At 40.4% G+C, this 19,018-nt stretch overlaps 1 protein-coding gene across 1 annotated transcript in view; it reads right to left on the reverse strand.

The window, feature by feature from the left end:
* ANKFN1 (ankyrin repeat and fibronectin type III domain containing 1) overlaps positions 1-19,018 on the reverse strand; it is a 1,014,930-nt gene that overhangs the window by 486,095 nt on the left and 509,817 nt on the right. The window contains exon 8 of the mRNA XM_073588104.1: positions 8,146-8,253. Coding sequence (XP_073444205.1) covers positions 8,146-8,253 — 108 coding nt within the window. The remainder of the gene's footprint in view (positions 1-8,145; positions 8,254-19,018) is intronic.

Genomic DNA, 19,018 nt, shown 5'->3' on the forward strand with positions numbered 1-19,018 from the left:
AAGATTGAAGCTGTCATCACCAACAAAGGCTTTTTAACAAAGTAACAAATAGATTTCAGTAAGCGCTTTCAAAACTTTTTGCCTGTGTCACTACTCATTATTACACATACCGTATATACTCGAGTATAAGCCGAGGCACCTAATTTTGCCACAAAAAACTGGGTAAGCTTATTGACTCAAGTATAAGCCGGGTATGCATTATCCCCTCATCCCTATCCTGGTATGCACAGCTCTCCCATTCCCTGTCATTATATGCACGGCTCCCCCGATCCCAGTCATTGTATGCACGGCTTCCCCGCTCCCTCTCATTGTATGCACTGCTCCCCGTCCTTGTCATTGTGTGCACAGCTTCACAGATCCCTGGCAATGTATGCACGCTCCCCCGGTCCTTGGCATTTTAGGAGCGGCTCCCCCAGTCCCTGTCATTGCATGCACAGCTTCCCCGCTCCCTGTCATTGTGTTCACGGCTTCCCTGATCCCTGGCATTTTATGCACGCTCCCCCGGTCCTTGGCATTGTATGAATGGTCCCCCGGTCCCTGTCATTGTATGCACAGCTTCCAGGCTCCCTGTCATTGTATGTACTGCTCCCCCGGTCCCTGTCTTTGTATGTATGGCTCTCCAGATACCTGTTGAAGCATGCAGAGCTTCCCCAACCCCTGTCATTGTATGCACAGCTGCCCCAGTCCCTGTCATTGTATGCATGGTTTCACAGATCCCTGTCTTTGTATGCACGGCTCCCATGGTCCCTTTCATTTTATGCAGGGCTTCCCTGGACCCTGTCATTGTATGCACAGCTTCCCAGATCCCTGTATTTGTATTCACGGCTCCCACGGTCCCTTTCATTGTATGCACAGCTCCCCCGGCACCCTGTCATTGTATGCACAGCTTCCCTGGTCACTGCCATTGTATGCACGACTCCCCCCAGTCCCTGTCATTGTATACAAGACACTCCCGGTCCCTGGAATTGTTTGCATGGCTCCCGCGATCCCATTCATTGTATGCACGGCTCCCCCATCCCTTTTTTTTGTATGCATGGCTCCCCCCGGTCCCTGGCATTATATGGAAACTCCCGCCGTCCCTGGCATTGTATGCTCGGCTCCCCCCCGGTCCCTGGCATTGTATGTAAACTCCCGCCGTCCCTGGCATTGTATGTTCGGCTCCCCCGGTTGCTGTCATTGTATGCATGGCTCCCCCCATACCTGTCCTGATATGCATGGCTCTCCCGGTCCATGTCCTGCCTGCGCACCATCGCTGGATCTCATTTCGACGCCAGCAGCTCTTCCTGCGATCACGTGGTCCCGCTCATTAAGGTAATGAATATGCGCTCCACGCCAATGGGAGTGGAGATGCGTGTATATTCATTATCTTAATGAGCAGTGGCACGTGATCCTCAGAACAGGAAGAGCTGCTGGGACCGGGACCAATGGAGATGCAGTGATGACGCAGAGGAGGGTGAGTATGATGTCTTCTGTAAACCAACGGCTGCATTTGTCACTGTTATAAGAGAAATGAATATTCTTTTCTCTTTAGCAGCGGCACAGTTACAACCGCAGCCGTCGGCTCCTGCTGCTGCTCCGCCGCTCCACCTTCCCCGCTGGCTTTCTGGATAATGACTCATGTATGAGCCGAGGAGGGAGTTTTCAGCACAAAAAAATGTGTTTACAATCTTTGCTTATACACGAGTATATACGGTAATTTAATTTATGGACATCTATGGTTTAATTTCTTTGCCGGTGTGGATTGGATGGGTTGTTACCGACATGTTTTTGTGAAGTTCATGTCAATAGCAACTTTAGAAATATATTTACTTAGAAAATTGCTGACATGTTCATGGCTTAAACAATGTGGCATGCTGACTTCGCTTTTTTTATCTTTGTCTGGATTTGGGCAAGTATTGGACTTATTGCCTAGGAGGCCTGGCACCCACCAGTAAGCAATGTGCTGCTCCATATTTTCTGAATATATACTGTGCATATAATTATATATATATATATATGTATATATATATATACAGTATATATATATACACACACATTAACACCCATATGTAGAAGACAGATCGGGAAATAGAGAAGATACTGACACAACTAAAGCTATAACGAGTAAGCATAAAACTCTTAAATCGAACTACGTTTCAATACCAGGTGTACCTAGTAATGAGGGAATCGTTTAATAGTTGAATTTGCTAAATTTTACCCCAAAATTTGATTTTGAACAGATACATTTTAATACTGGAAAGTTTTTAATCGCTCATAAAATCCACATGGGGAGAGGAAATAGAGAGAAAGAATCTTGCTAAATATAAGATTGCACACTTTATAGGTGAGAAAGAGAGGACCCCACTGCCCACAAGAGCTTACAATTTAAAGACGTGAAGAGGACCCCACGAAACATAGAAGTTTATACTCTACAGGAGAGAGACGACCCTAATGATCATAAGGGCTTACACTATACAGAAGCGAGAAATCGAGGACCCTGCTGATCATAAGAGCTTGCACTCTACTGGAGAGGGAGTATTACGCAGTGACTCTGTAGATGAACATGAGTCCACCATCCAAACTGTACTCCACTGGGAACTGTACAAGATATGATAATTTGTAAGATGTCATAGCTGCAGGTCATTTTGGTGATGCCCATGTAGTAATGCAAAATAATATCTGCCTGCGTTATAATGTTTTAGCAGTGTGAAAAAGGGTGCCAGGCAAGTTTTTTTGCTCCACAAATTGAATCTCAAAATTTTTGAATTCCTGTGCAGCTACGAATTTCAGAAAATTGACTCCAACCAGATACTCCACGAATCGATCCATTCATCTCAAGGTGTAACCTATGGAAAAACTGTTTCTTTTGTAATGCGCTATAACTTAAAACAATATGAAGGTAAAGACTGAAGAAAAGGAGCCTCTCTGTTGACAATTAATTTCTACGACATAGAAATAAGAAGCTACTGCATGGTACACCTAATAATAACATAACACAAACCATAATCTATCAGTGATATAACTGGTGCTTCAAGCCAAATTATGAACCAATTATTTTCCAATGTGAAGATCAGCTTTCTTAGGCATATCACAGTCTATACTGAGAGTCCCCTCTTGGGATGTACAGTGGAAATCCAAACATTTATAAAACATTACTTTTATTAAAATAATAAATCATATTTCGTTTTTGACAGGATAACATTACAATATTGGCTGAAATTCAGTTAGAATTGTAGACAGTGGAATAGGAGTGATCAAAGTTTTCCCATATAGTACTGGCAATTACAACCCTGTTACATTTTCAGTTTCAGGTATGTTAACGCTACTCCACGTAGGAAAATATTGCTTTTAAAATCTCTTCAAATTCCATAATAATATTTACAAGTTTATATAGAAAGAGACAAATGGCTTTGAAGGAAAGTTAATACTTCTATGAAAACAAACCACATTTTCCTGTTGCCTTTGAGGCATCTAACCACGTCTGGGTACTATCCAAAGTCTTGCACTTCATAAGCTGCAAAGCACTTTCATGCAGTGTTTAAGACCAGCCTTTCCAGCCCTGATCTTTCAATTTACTGGTGTACAATAAATGTGTAATGTGTTACCAAATAAACATACTTATTTTTAAAAAATATTAAGGACTTTGCTTGAAAAATAGCACTGTTGTAGGTTGTAGATATTCCGAGACTTTTACCAACCTGCTTCATCTCCTGAAACTATAGCCTTAATTTATAATCCATTGTTTCACAGTATGAATCTATAAAAACTGTCAAAATTGACCCTTAGATGCAACTACAGCCAGAAACCTACCAGATAAATAAGAGAACAATCCGAAATGCAAACCCTGTCTTATGAGGAAAGGTTGCAGGATTTGGGAATGTTTAGTTTGCAAAAGAGAAGACTGAGAGGAGACTTAATAGCTGTCTACAAATATCTAAAGGGCTGTCACATTGTAGAAGGATCATCTTTATTCTCATTTGCACAAGGAAAGACTAGAAGCAATGGGATGAAACTGAATGGGAGGAGACACAGATTAGATATTAGAAAAAACTTTTTGACAGAGTGATCAATGAGTGGAACAGGCTGCCACGAGAAGTGGTGAGTTCTCCTGCAATAGAAGTCTTCAAACAGAGGCTGGACAGACATCTGACTGGGATGATTTAGCGAATCCTGCTTTGAGCAGGGGGTTGGACCAGATGGCCCAGGAGGTCCCTTCCAACTCTACGATTCTATGATTCTATGATTCTATGATTCTATGAAATGTATGAAGCAAATGCTCCTATTTATTTGCCCAATGCCCCAAATCTAACATTGCCAGCTGGATTTTACTATTTTTTGAACTTTCAACCTTCACTAGTGTTTTCCTGTGCCCTTTAAAGTCTACCAACACACCTGTTAAAATACTAGTTCAGCTCAATATCATACTCACCCCTTTTTCAGGCTACAATTTCAGTTCAACTCATACTCCAAACAGTCCACACTCCAAAGGACGTCAGTGCTAATGCTATTTATCACACATGGGCAATAAATCCCAACAATGCACTCAACTTACTTACTTGTACCAACTGCGCTTTAGCAGGTGACAGATATTATGAACAAGCCACATTAATGATCTATGTAGATACTAAAGGGGTTCATTAAGGCAACAAGGCAAAACCACTGTGTTAACATTTAGGCCCTGGTGTATTAAAGCAATTATGCCAGATTTCTGATGTAAATTGCTTTGAAAAGCCAAAATATTTTGGTAATGCTGAGTTGCTCAACATATGATGCGAATATTAGAATTTTCACGCCAATTTTGCCAAATTCTGTCAAAATGTATGGAGTTGGAACTCCACTAGGGGAGGGTGTGAGGAATAAAGGACAGGGGCATCAAGCCACAGCTCATCTAATTCATGACAAGCTGGGTTTAGGATTGCCTTCTTTAGATCAGCAGAGATCCATCCACAGAATTGCTTCATATTTTTTCCACATTTCACTCCACTTGGCTAATGTCCGTTCCTTATCTAACAAAATGGAGGATCTGAGCTTACTTTGTAACATGAGATCTGATATGGCCAATTCAGCTGCTCTTTGTTTTACTGAGACCTGGTTGAATGAGACCATCCCTGATTGTAGTCTGGATCTACCTGGTTTTGTTATCTACAGAGCTGACCGTGATTGTGTAGCTTCAGTTAAACAAAGGGGGGTGGGGTATGTCTCTACATCAACACTAGCTGGTGCTGTGATGTTAACTTACTGGGAAAAGGTTGCTCTCCAGATCTAGAGTACCTTGCACTCAATTGTAGACCATTTTACTCTCCAAGAGAGTTTTCATCTATGGTTCTGGTTGCAGTATATATTCCCCCTCAAGCATCTGTTAAAGCTGCTATTGGTGAATTAGCTTGCAAAATATCAGAATGGGAGAAAGGATCTCCAGAAGCATTTGTGATCGTAATGGGGGACTTTAACAAAGGAAAACTCAACCTGGATCTCCCCAAATTTACTCAACATATAAACTGCTTCACGAGAGAGAACAATACGCTTGATCACTGCTATACAGTCATAAAAGGGGCCTACAGGGCAGTGAGGAGAGCAGCAGTGGGCTTTTCAGATCATTGTCTAATTCATTTAATTCCAGCCTACAGGCAAAGGTTGAAAACATCCAAACCTACAGTTTATACAAAGAAGACATGGTCTGAGGAGGCAAAATTGCAACTACAAGCATGCTTTGAATGCACGGACTGGGAGGTATTCCAGGAAACATGCTCGGGTCTGGATGAATGGGTTGATGCAGTGTCCTCATATATCCGTTTTTGTGAAGACACGTTTATTCCATCCAAATCTGTCCACTTTCGGGGAAACAACAAGCCGTGGTTTACAATTAAAGTCAGTTTGATCCGTAAGAGAAAAGAGGAGGCTTACAAAGCAGGCAATATTACTGAATTCAAGAAACTTAGGAACTCGCTATCTAAAGAGATCAAGTTAGCCAAACACGAGTATGCAAAGATTCTGGAGGAAAGGTTCTCATCAAAAGATACTAGATCTGCATGGAGAGGATTAAGAGAGGTCACCAATTATAAAAGCCACCCCACTATAGTGAACCCCAGCAGAAGTCTGGCAGCAGAGTTAAATGAATTCTACTGCAGATTTGAGTCAAGCTCTACACACAGTGGCTATTCATCTCTAAGCTCCTCAGTCTGTTCATATAAAGATCATTCATTGTGCAACACCCAAGTAGTGATCTCCGAGGCAGAGGTGATACGCATTCTGAAGGGACTTAAGGTCAAAAAGGCACCTGGCCCTGATGGTGTATCTCCAATGTGTCTGAAAGTATGTGCTACCCAGCTTGCCCCTATACTGACAAATATATACAATGTGTCACTGAAAGAGTGCGTTGTACCTCAGTGTTGGAAAAATTCCACAATTATCCCTGTCCCCAAGAAAGTGGGATCCTCTGAGTTGAACGACTATAGACCAGTAGCACTCACATCTGTAGCTATGAAAGTCTTCGAAAGAATTATGATGTCCCACCTGATAAAATTCACGCAGAAGCTATGGGACCCGCTTCAGTTTGCCTATAAGGAGAATCGTTCGGCAAATGACACTGTCAATCTGGCACTGAAGTATATTTTGGATCATGCAGATGAACTGCACTCATATGTCCGGATTCTTTTCATCGACTTTAGCTCAGCGTTCAATACCATTGATCCGAATTTACTTCATAAGAAAATGGTAGCTCTTGGAGTCCCTCTCAACTTATGCTTGTGGATTTATAACTTCCTGACAGCCAGGATACAGAGTGTAAAAGTTGGACCATTCACTTCGGACACCTTGGTCACAAACATCGGGGCACCTCAGGGGTGTGTTTTGTCCCCGTTACTGTTTTCTCTCTATACGAATGATTGCATCTCTTCAGCAGACTCAGTAAAAATCTTGAAATTTGCCGATGATATGACACTGATTGGTCTCATCAGGGGAAATGCTGAAGACTTGTATCGGAGTGAGGTGGAAAGAATATGTGACTGGTGTAAAGCCAATAATCTTGTACTCAACACTAAAAAAACTGCTGAGATGGTTGTGGATTTTAGGAAAGATCAACATGAGATACTTCCAATCTACATCCATGACAAAGTGGTTCTTAGGGTCACAGAGACCAAATTCCTTGGTGTTATCATCTCTCATGATCTTAAATGGGGGAAAAACGTGGATGCTGTTATAAGAAAAGCACAACAGAGGATGTTCTTCCTGCGTCAGCTGAAAAGATATGGATTGTCTAAGAATCTGCTGATCTTATTCTTTAATGCTGTCATCAGATCTGTGATTTGTTCCTCTCTGATAGTCTGGTATGGGGGAGCCACTGCGCATGACAAACTCCGCTTACAAAGGACTTTCAGAACAGCAGAGAGAATTATAGGTTCCCCCCTGCCTAAAATCCAGGATCTTTATGATAAGAGTATTCGATCCCACACATTGAAAATTTCATCCGATCCCTCTCACCCGGGACACTCCTCATTCCAACTACTCCCTTCAGGACGTCGCTTCAGAGTCCCCAAATGCAGCACCAACCGCCATATGAACAGCTTCTATCCACTCTCTGTTCAACAATTAAATCGTCATGTGTAGACTATATACTGTATCTGTCTTGTTAGATGTTACTTGTTGTATCTGTTGTTATATATTATGTTGCCTCTTTGCCACAAAGAATTCCTTGTATATATGTAATATGTACTTGGCGATAATAAATTTGATTGATTGATTGATTGATTAAAAAGAAATAATAAAATAACATTGTAGTTGCAGCAGTTCTGATCAAATAGAGCCTTAGAAAAGGCAAAAGATCCCTCTGCCCCATATAGATTAGATCAAAATGGTGGTGCGTAAAAGTGGGGATTGGGGCCCGACAACTGCAATTTATGCCACTATGCACAGCTTTATTTAGGGTGTTAACAATCTCACCATTACCCTTTCTTCCTTGATTCTAGTCTTCGAGAAAACTGTTGTGAATATTTTTGTGTTTTTCACCTATAAATGACTACAAGTTCTAGTACCCAAAGTTGTAAGATTTGACTGCTAAGTTTCTGAGACCTGACACAAAGGACACTCATTTTAATCTAAATATTGTAGACAAGTCACTTCAGACATCTCAGCTGCCAAATCTAGGGCAGTTTATAAATTCACTCTTACCTCGAGAGCTGTAATGCTGATGAACAGCTCGGACTTGCTGGAGTAGGCGCTCCAATACCTCAATCTGTCCCTTGTGCTTGAGCTCTCGTCCATCGTAGTCTTTCCAGTCTGTTAAGTAAATGCAAAGGTGTTAGTAAAGGTAGAAGGATGCAAGAGTCTGCCATGACATTAAAACATCAACACATATGCTAAGTCTCACCTCTTACAATTTCAGTGTTCAGTACCTTATAAATTAAAATTTGTGCAGAAAGAAGAATTTATTGGTTACATGTACATAAAATGTGTTGTTCAGCTGATATAAAGTTATCTTGTATTTATGGGTCGCCTATACTTTGAGCAGGCTACATTTGAAGAAAAACAAGTCTGATCATAAACCATCACCTAAATACCACAAACTATCACACATTTTAATATAGACTTTCAGCTAAAATCTGGCCACTGCTTTTTTGCTCTTCCTTAAAAAAAATAAAAACTTTTTGTGTATAACCAGCCACTGTTTGAATGATAGATGTGAAGATGGAATGTGGAGTTTGGTTTTTGTCAGACTTGATGTTTTGAAGTTTTGTTTTTTATTTTTTTTTTCATTACAGAGTTTTAAAAGCACTAGAAAGAAAACATATCACTAATGTAGCACAGCTTAGAGTGCCACCAAAAACATCTACAAAAAATGCTCTACAATGGTTTCCACTGACTGATACGAGGAGGTGGAGAAACTTTTTTTCTCATCGGTGAAATTCAATTCTTGAAAATGATGAACTTGGTTCATGTAATTGGCGCAGAACCAAAAATGTGCTTTATTTTTGTTTATAACCTTTTATGTGACATTTAGAGAAAAACATTGCATGATACACTGAAATGTCATAACAAATCAAAAACAGGCTTCGGACAATAAAAACAAGACAAAGAAAGGTGCAAATGGAATAATGTATTGGGACCATGGGGTATGTTCTTAACTTAAATTACACACAAGAGTTGTAAAAAAAATCACGCTTTCTCTAAAAATGCGCATATTTCTGTAATTTGACATATTGTAGATGTTAATTTGTTATGATTAGCATACAAGACCTTCAACGTGTAACATTATCATAGGAGAAGACAAATCACAGCAAATTACAGCAAAACATTACAGCAAATTATAGAACCCCAAATAATGACATCTCTTAACAACAGGCGCCAGACGTACGAGTCTAGATGCCAAGTATTATTTCTGCTCAGCCTTGTTTCATCTTTTCTTTGTTTTGCTGTCATGGAGTACAGATATGTTTTAGATTTGTAAGCTGGATAAATTTCTGTGGTATGCGATCATGATCTGCACAATTACCGATCACCAAAACCGGATACCATAAATTAAAGGTTTCTGGCAAGTCTTATATCAATATGTAAAACATTTGTGTGATGAATGTTCGTACAACTCTTATGACTGTAATGATCTGTGCCAACGGTTACCATCACGAGGTTGAAAAAAAAAGAGGGATAAAAAATAGATTTGCCTATTTTGGCCAAAATTATGCATTGATCTTTGCAAGCTAAAACTAGGAGAAAAATATGATGAGAAAAAAGTATAAAAAAAGATATGCACCTACTTGGTGTTAGGATTCTCCATCTACACAGCCCAAGGTGTTTTGAGCTCATTTTTGGGTTTGCCTCTGGCTTCTGGTGAGGGTTATGGAGCTGGCTGTGCTGACAGAGGAGTAGTGAGTTCTCTATCTGGACTCCCTCTGTTGGTGAAGGGAGGTGATGAAGCTGATCTAAATGGCAGAGACCGGCCACCTGAGGAAGAGGAATGCGATTGGACATCAGGAGTTTCTGATTGGATTTAAGGCAGCCGACTCCCTAGTTTCTAGCTGGTAATTTTTCCTGTCTCTGGCTCCTGGTTTCCAGTTTGGTTCCTGCCTTCCTAAAGCTAAGTTTTCTCTGCTATTGTTCATATGAGTTTTTGTCTGGTTTACTTAGTTTTTGTGTTCAGCCAGCCCTGGCTGGGATTGGGCTGAATCCCCATTTTGTCTCTTATCAGTTGATCTCTTTTGATCTGTCTTCAGAATATACCTGAGTGCTGATATAGTGATTTGAAGTCTAGCAACTTCAGGGCCTTTTTCTATCAGACGTGTTGGACATTCTTTTTGGCAGGGTTTTTTGCGTGATTGCAGACAGCAGCTTTCCTTTCTTGTCCTTTCTAGTTAGCGAGGGCCTCATTGTTTGCTCAGCCTATCTTTCTACCTGTGTCTGTGTTTTCATCTTGTTTCACCGACAATACATGTTGGGGGCTGTCTATTGCTTTGGGGTCTGCTCTGGGGCAGTTTAGATTTTCCCTTTCTTTCTTTAGGCTTATTTAGTTCTCTGGCCGTGACGAGGCATCTAGGACCACGGTAGGCACGCTCCATGGCTACTGCTAGTTGTTGTGGATAGGATCAGGGGTCTGCAATCCGCTAGTTACCAACCTCTCCGGTTTTCTGGGCTTAGCTTGCTTTTTGTTTTTTCCTCCTCGGTGACTCATTCACAACACCAAGGCTTATCTTCTCCTGCAGTCTCCCATTCAGTCTCAACCACAGTAGATGCTGCTCAGCAAGGACACCGGCCTGAGTGTCTTGCTCAGACTCAAGCTGTGCACATTGTTACCACTACCTCTCCAGGTTCAGCTATGGTAACTAACAATAGACAGCAGCGAGCAGTCCTTCCTGGGACTAAGTCCAGGATTCGCTCTACTGAGCATGCTCATGAGGTGGCAACCTCTCATTGGTGGTCGATTGTCAGCTGCTCAGGTCCTGTGCCGGCTCCAGATTGGCCCGCGAGCAAGGTCCTGTCTGATTGGCAGAGTCTATAAAAGGATCTTTGGCGCGCCCATCGGTGCGCTAAGATCATGTGTATTTGCTGTGTGTGTGTTGGTGGGTCAGTTACCACCCTGTATGCACGTGTGCCGCTAATAGCACTACAAGTGTGTTTCTAGACAGGGAGTGTAGGGTGGGAACTCCCACTTGAACTTAGTGTCTGCATCGGGCATCCTCAGGAGCAGGCTCAAAAGCCACCATGTGTCAGAGCAGGCTCAATCACCAGCATAGCAGGGAGTGAGTTATAAGGACCCCACTAGCGTCATTTCCACTATGCTCCTGTGACGTCTAATAGGGCATAGCTTAGAGTGCTCTCAGTTTATGTACTGCTCTGTGGACTAACAGAGTCAGGCGCCTTGTACTCTGTTCACACTGAGTGATGTTTAACTCTGTGTGTTTATGGGGCTTACTTGCTGCTACGCTTCGCCATTATTTTCTAGCTGCGGTTTCTGCATCACGCCCGGTGGACCCCGAGTTGCGATCACACCTTCTCTTAATTTACCTTTGGTGTGATCTGCAAACCCTAACACTTGGTTTTGGCTTCAAGATGTTAATGTAAAATACAAAAATGAGATTATGGTGCTTTTAAAGGCAAATTTTATTTTAGAAAACACGATTCATTATAGCAAAATAATGAATTTAAAATCTCAACTGAAAAAAAATATGAATGAATATGAATAAACTATTAGGTTAATCACTGGAATCTTAATATTTATTCTCATTTTTCAGTTTGCATTTAAAAAGAACCAAGAATAAGGATTTTATACCTCAAATTAATGTCATGTGTGTCCAGCACATCAGTATAGCACCTAGTATCACTACGCTATTTGCATCACAGTGCCGTGGCATCACTTAATTTATACTTGCATTCCAAATGCACTGTTTGTGTCCAATAATATTGTATGATTCTAGAGTACACAGTGAAAATTCTTTGCATATATATTGGGGTACCACCTTGTTCACTGGCAGCTCACATGGTCTGAAGATGGAGTGCACTCCAAATTTGTGAGTAATCTGTCCTCTACATCAGAAGTTTGCATTAGAATTAACAATGCCCATGTAATGAAGGTTTTCCATGCCACTGGAACATTGCAAATGTAAAAGCTCAGAGAAGAGTGAGAATTGTGGACCAGATGTACAGATTCTGCTTATATCTAGGTTTTCTTTCATATGACTTCACTATTGTAGACAATTTATCATGTGTATTTCATGCTGCTTCCTTCGAAATGTTAAAAGTTTCTGAACCATGGTTGGCAATTAAACTTGATTACAGCTGTACATTAGAATTATCTTAAACGAGTATACTCATAAAAGCAAAGTATCCAATGGAAAAGTGTGAGCTGCTAGATAAGCATGGATTTGACCTTTAGGACTCCAAGAGATCAATATTACAAGATGTATGTATCTCCCATTGAATGGAGTTGAATTGATAGGCTCACCAGGTGCGGTGGATCCTCTAAACCTCAGGTCAGAGTGAGCACAGGGACTCTAGAAAGCTGGAAGACACATGGGAAGCGAGGACTTGGCACATTCAAGAAACTCAGGAGCAGCAGAACTCATGAAGTGGAACCCAGAAGGGACCAAGTAATATCAGAGTATGCACAGAAGATGGAGCAAACCAAAAGATCTAGAGTCGCAATCCCAACACACAGGTATGTGTTTTAATGGGCCTTATATAGAGCTACAGATATGATGTCATTGATCCATGCTGGGCAACTTGCAAAACCTGAGGTGGAGGACAATAGATGGCAGTGGACCAAGGGAAAGAAGAGGAGCTCGGGATACCCAGGACATGTGTGCAACATGAATAAATTGCAGGTTTTATGGGTGCACTGTGCTTCTTTTTAAAGCATATGGCATGGTCAAAGATGGCCAAGCATCAGTTGTATATCATGTACTTAAATACAGTGGCAGAATTAATGCACAACTTACACCCAACTCAACCCAACAAACAACTCTTCTGGACCCTAGTCTTGTAGCCATGGGAAAAAGGTAGACGCTATTCTCCCATTCTGGAGATAAGTGAAGGGCAGTAGCGAGCTCATACAGTAATTTTAGCATTAAATTCCAGCACTTAACAAGTAGATGTAAAAAAAAAAGAAAAAACTTTTAACATTACTAGTTAAAATGGGTAAAAAGTTTCAATGTAGTGCTACGCATTCCTTTAAATATGGACAAATCTCTGGAAATTTTTAAATGTCCCTAAGAATTCTATTTATATCTCAATATAAAGACTTATTTTCAAGGCAATGGTCCAATGAAAAAAAAAAACAAAAATAACCTATTCCAGCCAAATCTGAGACGATCTGCAGATATCAATGCTTTGGGGGTTCTTACTCCTCAGCAGAACAAATTACTTTATAGGTTGGATGAATGAGATATCTTCGATGTAGCTGAGGGGGTCACTGGTTCTCATTAAATAGACCCTACTGAGTATGAAGACTTATTTTCAAGGCAATACAAAACGAAATGTGCAACAGTTAAGCTGAAAACATACAAATGATTTCGCTTTTAGATTTTATGTTACTCGTTTTTGTTAGATTAAATGCCATAATAATAGCTGTATTTTTATATCATGCTTTTTATTGAGCTAGATAAAAATGCAGTTTGTAGAAATCTTATGGGATTGTGGGCAGCAAAGGAATCCTGCAGAAGCTGGCTTAGCTTACAAACAACCATTTTCATAGCCTCCAATAATACTGTATATACTCTGTGAAGCATAGTGCAATAAATCACCTTTAAACATTGCATGCAGTACGTATTTTACTGAGGAGCAAAGAAAAGGAATTTTAGCACCTAAGGCTGATACCTGTCATTATTTTAAAACACACATACAGGCAAAAATGAAAACTTGACAGCGATAGTGAATCTTTCTTCACAACACCTATCATACCTTTAATTCCTGGTCAATGGAACTAGTATTTCACTTAGTCGATGTAAATGTATGTACTTTAAGCTTGTCCATCACCTACTGGCAGCCAATCACTGAAAAAAATTCTTTAGGACCCTTGGACAGGACTTGGCGTATCAAGTCAGCTCAAGGCATGCTAAAGTAGGGGTAGGTTCCACCTTGATCCATCATTTAAGTCCAATATGAAAGAAATGTTCAAGACATTACCAGATATTTTTGGCTTTGTTTATATACACAGATATATGTAATGCAATGAAAAAAAAATACATATATATATGAAAGCAGTCAAGCAAACGGAAACTTCAGGTAATTTAAAAAAATCCAAAAATTTATTGTAGAGCTCGAGACCGTGAAGAAGGTGGCAGTTTCTTTTCCGCCGAAACGCGTAGTCTGTTCAGCATTATGTCTGCATCTTGTTACTGAACTCTGGATATATTTTAATTCATCTACAATAAATTTTTGGATTTTTTTAAATTACCTGAAGTTTCCGTTTGCTGGACCTTTCTGCTTTGATTTCTACATTGTTGGACTAGTTCCCAGTCCTGGTCCGTGCAATACAGAGAGAACAGGTATTTATCATCCAGAGTTCGGAGGACAGCTGGTCCAATTCGTGTTTTATTATATACACATATATATATATCCCAACACATGGATATGATGTAATTGATCCACGCTAGGCAACTTGTAAAACCTGATGTGGAGGACAACAATGGCAGTGGACTCATGGGAAAGAAGTGGAGCTCAGGATACCCAGGACAGGTGTGTGACATGAATGACTTGCAGGTTATGTGGGTGCACTGTACTTCTTTTTATAGCACATAACATGGTCAATGATATATAATTCATTTCATTAGTCCTTCTCAGTTATTACTTCTGTATACTGTAGATCCACATCCCACTTATACTGTGTATAAGTGTATCGAGATATGAGCTATGAGTAACTGCTTAGGAAATATGTCCATTGTGAAAGATGAATGCATGACCACACATCATTAGAGAAAGGTTCTTTTTATAGAGTATCAAAATTAAAGGACAGCTATTTGTATTTCTACTACATAGAGGGATGTTGTTATTTGCAATTATTGGAAAATATAATGAAAAAGGATCCAGCAATTTCTCGTTAATTTGATTTAAAACATACATTTTACTTTAATTGATTTTTGAGTATTAAGTATCTTCTGCATCATAAAATATCAATATCACCAGACATAAAATTAGGAGTCAGGTACATACAACTAAAAATGTTCTAAATAGATATAAATATATCATTCAAAACTCAATTTTGCCTGTTCATATGTATTTTCCCCAAAACGCCAATTCACAGAGAAGGTACTCATCACAAATTTGTTGTCTCATATTATGCTCTCGGTGTTTCTAGACCCCAAAGCATAACAGATGGAGGATGTAAAAAATAAAAGAAATCCATTTGCTCATTTCATCGCTCACCTCTTTGTCCCCTCCGCACATCACAGTCACCTGTCCTGTCTGAGCTGCATCTTTTTACTGTCGCCGCAAGCAGTGAAATCCCTTGGTCTTTCACGCTAGGGTGGAACTTCCAACTCTGATGAGGTGCAGAATAGTTTTGTATAAGCACTCAAAAGGTTATGTGGTCATCATGACGTCACACCATATGTCTTGACCGGTGGCGTGGGGATCAGATGATGCAACAATGTTCGAACAGGTGAAAGTAAGGAGTGAAGAAGCTGGAGAAGTGAATGGTTAGGTGAATATAAGTGATTTTTTAAAACAAAATTTTTACCCTTTTTACAACCCTTTAGGGTTCAGGGAAAAAAGACATCTGCCGTTTTGTTGAATCCACGTGGAGGCAAATTACGAAAAATCAGTATTTTGGCAAAAGCTGATTTTTTGCAAAATTCGTGTAGAATTAAATTTCACTAGCATATATTTGCTCATCTCTAGTACTAAGACCTACAGGTGCAGGTCCAAACTTATCATTAGGCCACTGATCATTCCACACAGCCCCCAGAGAAAAAGCATGACCCAATGATTATGAATTATTCATGCAATAGAAAAGCTTGCCTCCAAATAAATCCTAATACAATGATATATGTCAAAATGCACAAAACCCAAACAATTTCTCCAAAATAAAAGAATGCAGTTTCAATAAAGTGTGTAAAACAGAGAATATAGGAAAAAAAAGGATCCAATAAGTATATTCTGCATCAGGTTATAGGTGTAAGTTACAAAGTTTGCTCGGCGCCAATCTCATGATGTCATAGAGAACAGTGAATAATTAAGCTGTTGAGATAAGTGTAGACTCAGTGTGAGGCTAATCCTGTATGTACAGAAATCTTAAGGATCACGTCACTGGTGTCATAAAGAGATTGACTACATGGTCTGTTGTGTAACAAGTGTAAAGAAAAAGAGAATATGTTATTGTGTTCGTTTCTCTAGACACTAATGACTACTGAAGAGGTATCAGTGATGTACATAGTTTGGCAGGAAAGGCTTTATGTGTCCTGTGAACGTCTGCAGATATATTAAGTCTTCAGGCTATGGATTAGCATGCTGTCAGATTCCATGTCACATGTACAACTGTCAAGTTTTTTTTTCTTTTTTTCTATTTTTTTGTATTTTTGGTTGCACTTTGAGTGAACCGTCCTCTTATGAATCATCACAAACTTTATCAAATATGGATAAGAGCCAGAACAAAAGATATATTCCTCGTGTACAAAAAAGTTCTTAATTACTAACACTAAAGTGCTAAAAAAGTGCACAAGCATGTGGGGTATGGTAAGCCCTCTCCAACAAAATCACATTCATCCTACTCTGCAGCCCTACAAGCCAAAACGGCCCTGCAAGAGCCAGAAGACAATTGTGTTTCCATCTGCTCTTCCAAAACGTAGGAAGGCTGGTTTGTGCTTTGGTGTCTCTGCTTATCTTGTCATCCAAGCAAATTCCTATCTCAATGGTCTATGTTTAGCTTTTCAAGAGAGTGGAACCAGGTTGCAGATAGGTTAGGAGTAGACCTCCTAAATGATTATATATTTTAGTGAGGAAGGTTTAAGTAGCATGAAGATGACAATATTAGACCCTACCATTAGACTTGTTGCAGTCACAAAATACCCATCTTTAACATATTATGAATAGATTGAGCGATACCGTCCGATACTTCAAAGTATCGGATCGGAATGGATCGGCCGATCTTTAAAAAAAGTATCGGTATCGCGGATTCCGATACCGGAAGTCCCATTCAAGTCTATGGGACTTCCGGTATCGGAATAAGAAAAACCCTGTTTTTGCCTTGTACAGCCTCTCTGGGGTCTGTACGGGCCTTTCGGGGGGCTGTGCCGGCCTGCCAGGGGGTCTGTGCAGGCTCCGGTGGTCTGTGCCGGCCTGCCGGGGGGCTGTGCCGGCCTGCCGGTGGTCTGTGCAGGCTCCGGTGGGCTGTGCCGGCCTGCCGGTGGTCTGTGCAGGCTCCGGTGGGCTGTGCTGGCCTGCCGGGGGGCTGTGCCGGCCTGCCGGTGGTCTGTGCAGGCTCCGGGGGGCTGTGCCGGCCTGCCGGTGGTCTGTGCAGGCTTCGGGGGTCTGTGCAGGCATCGTCCGATGGGACTACAAGTCCCATCGGGCGATGCCTGCTACCATGACAGTGATTGACACATTAGCCAATGATGGGACAGTAGTAGTCCCATCATCCGGCTAATGTGTTAAATGTTAAAAAAAAAAAAAAATACTACATACATACTACATGCATGCTACATACATACTACATGCTACATACATACTACATACATACTACATGCTACATACATACTACATGCTACATACATACTACATGCTACATACATACTACATATATACTACATGCATGCTACATACATACTACATGCTACATACATACTACATGCTACATACATACTACATATATACTACATACATACTACATACATACTGCATGCTACATACATACTACATACATACTACATACATACTACATGCATGCTACATGCATGCTACATACATACTGCATGCTACATACATACTACATACATACTACATGCATGCTACATGCATGCTACATGCATGCTACATGCATGCTACATACATACTACATGCTACATACATACCACATACATACTACATACATACTACATACATACTACATGCATACTACATACATACTACATACATACTACATACATACTACATGCATGCTACATACATACTACATGCATGCTACATGCATGCTACATACATACTACATGCTACATACATACCACATACATACTACATACATACTACATACATACTACATGCTACATACATACTACATATATACTACATGCATGCTACATACATACTACATGCTACATACATACCACATACATACTACATACATGCTACATACATACTACATATATACTACATGCATGCTACATACATACTGCATGCTACATGCATGCTACATACATACTACATACATACTACATGCTACATACATACCACATATATACTACATACATACAATACATTCATACAATACATACATAGACATACAGTACATATAACATAGAGTAACATACTTACCAATACTTGTCACATTGTTCCCCGAAGCCATTGTCTTTTCCGGAATAAATATTAACATAACAAACCACAAAAATACTCACCCACGATCCGAAGCAGTCCACGAGTGTGTCCCACAACGATCTTGGGTAGAGAACTGCAGCATCAGATGATGCTGCCGTTCTCTACGGGCTGCAGGAATCCAATGACGGAAGGTAGGTATCCTTCCGCACTGTATTCCTCCGCCACTTAAAAAAAAAAAAAGTCCCTAGTCTCACTTTATGCCATTGCTGCGTGGGAAATTCCCACACAGCAATGGCATAAAGTGAGACTAGGGACTTTTTTTTTTAAGTGGCGGAGGAATACAGTGCGGAAGGATACCTACCTTCCGTCATTGGATTCCTGCAGCCCGTAGAGAACGGCAGCATCATCTGATGCTGCAGTTCTCTACCCAAGATCGTCGTGGGACACACTCGTGGACTGCTTCGGATCGTGGGTGAGTATTTTTGTGGTTTGTTATGTTAATATTTATTCTGGAAAAGACAATGGCTTCGGGGAACAATGTGACAAGTATTGGTAAGTATGTTACTCTATGTTATATGTACTGTATGTC

This window comes from Dendrobates tinctorius, unplaced genomic scaffold, assembly GCF_039654945.1.
Source record: "Dendrobates tinctorius isolate UK_male_01 unplaced genomic scaffold, ASM3965494v1 ptg000103l, whole genome shotgun sequence".
NCBI classification, from domain to species: Eukaryota; Metazoa; Chordata; class Amphibia; order Anura; family Dendrobatidae; genus Dendrobates; species Dendrobates tinctorius.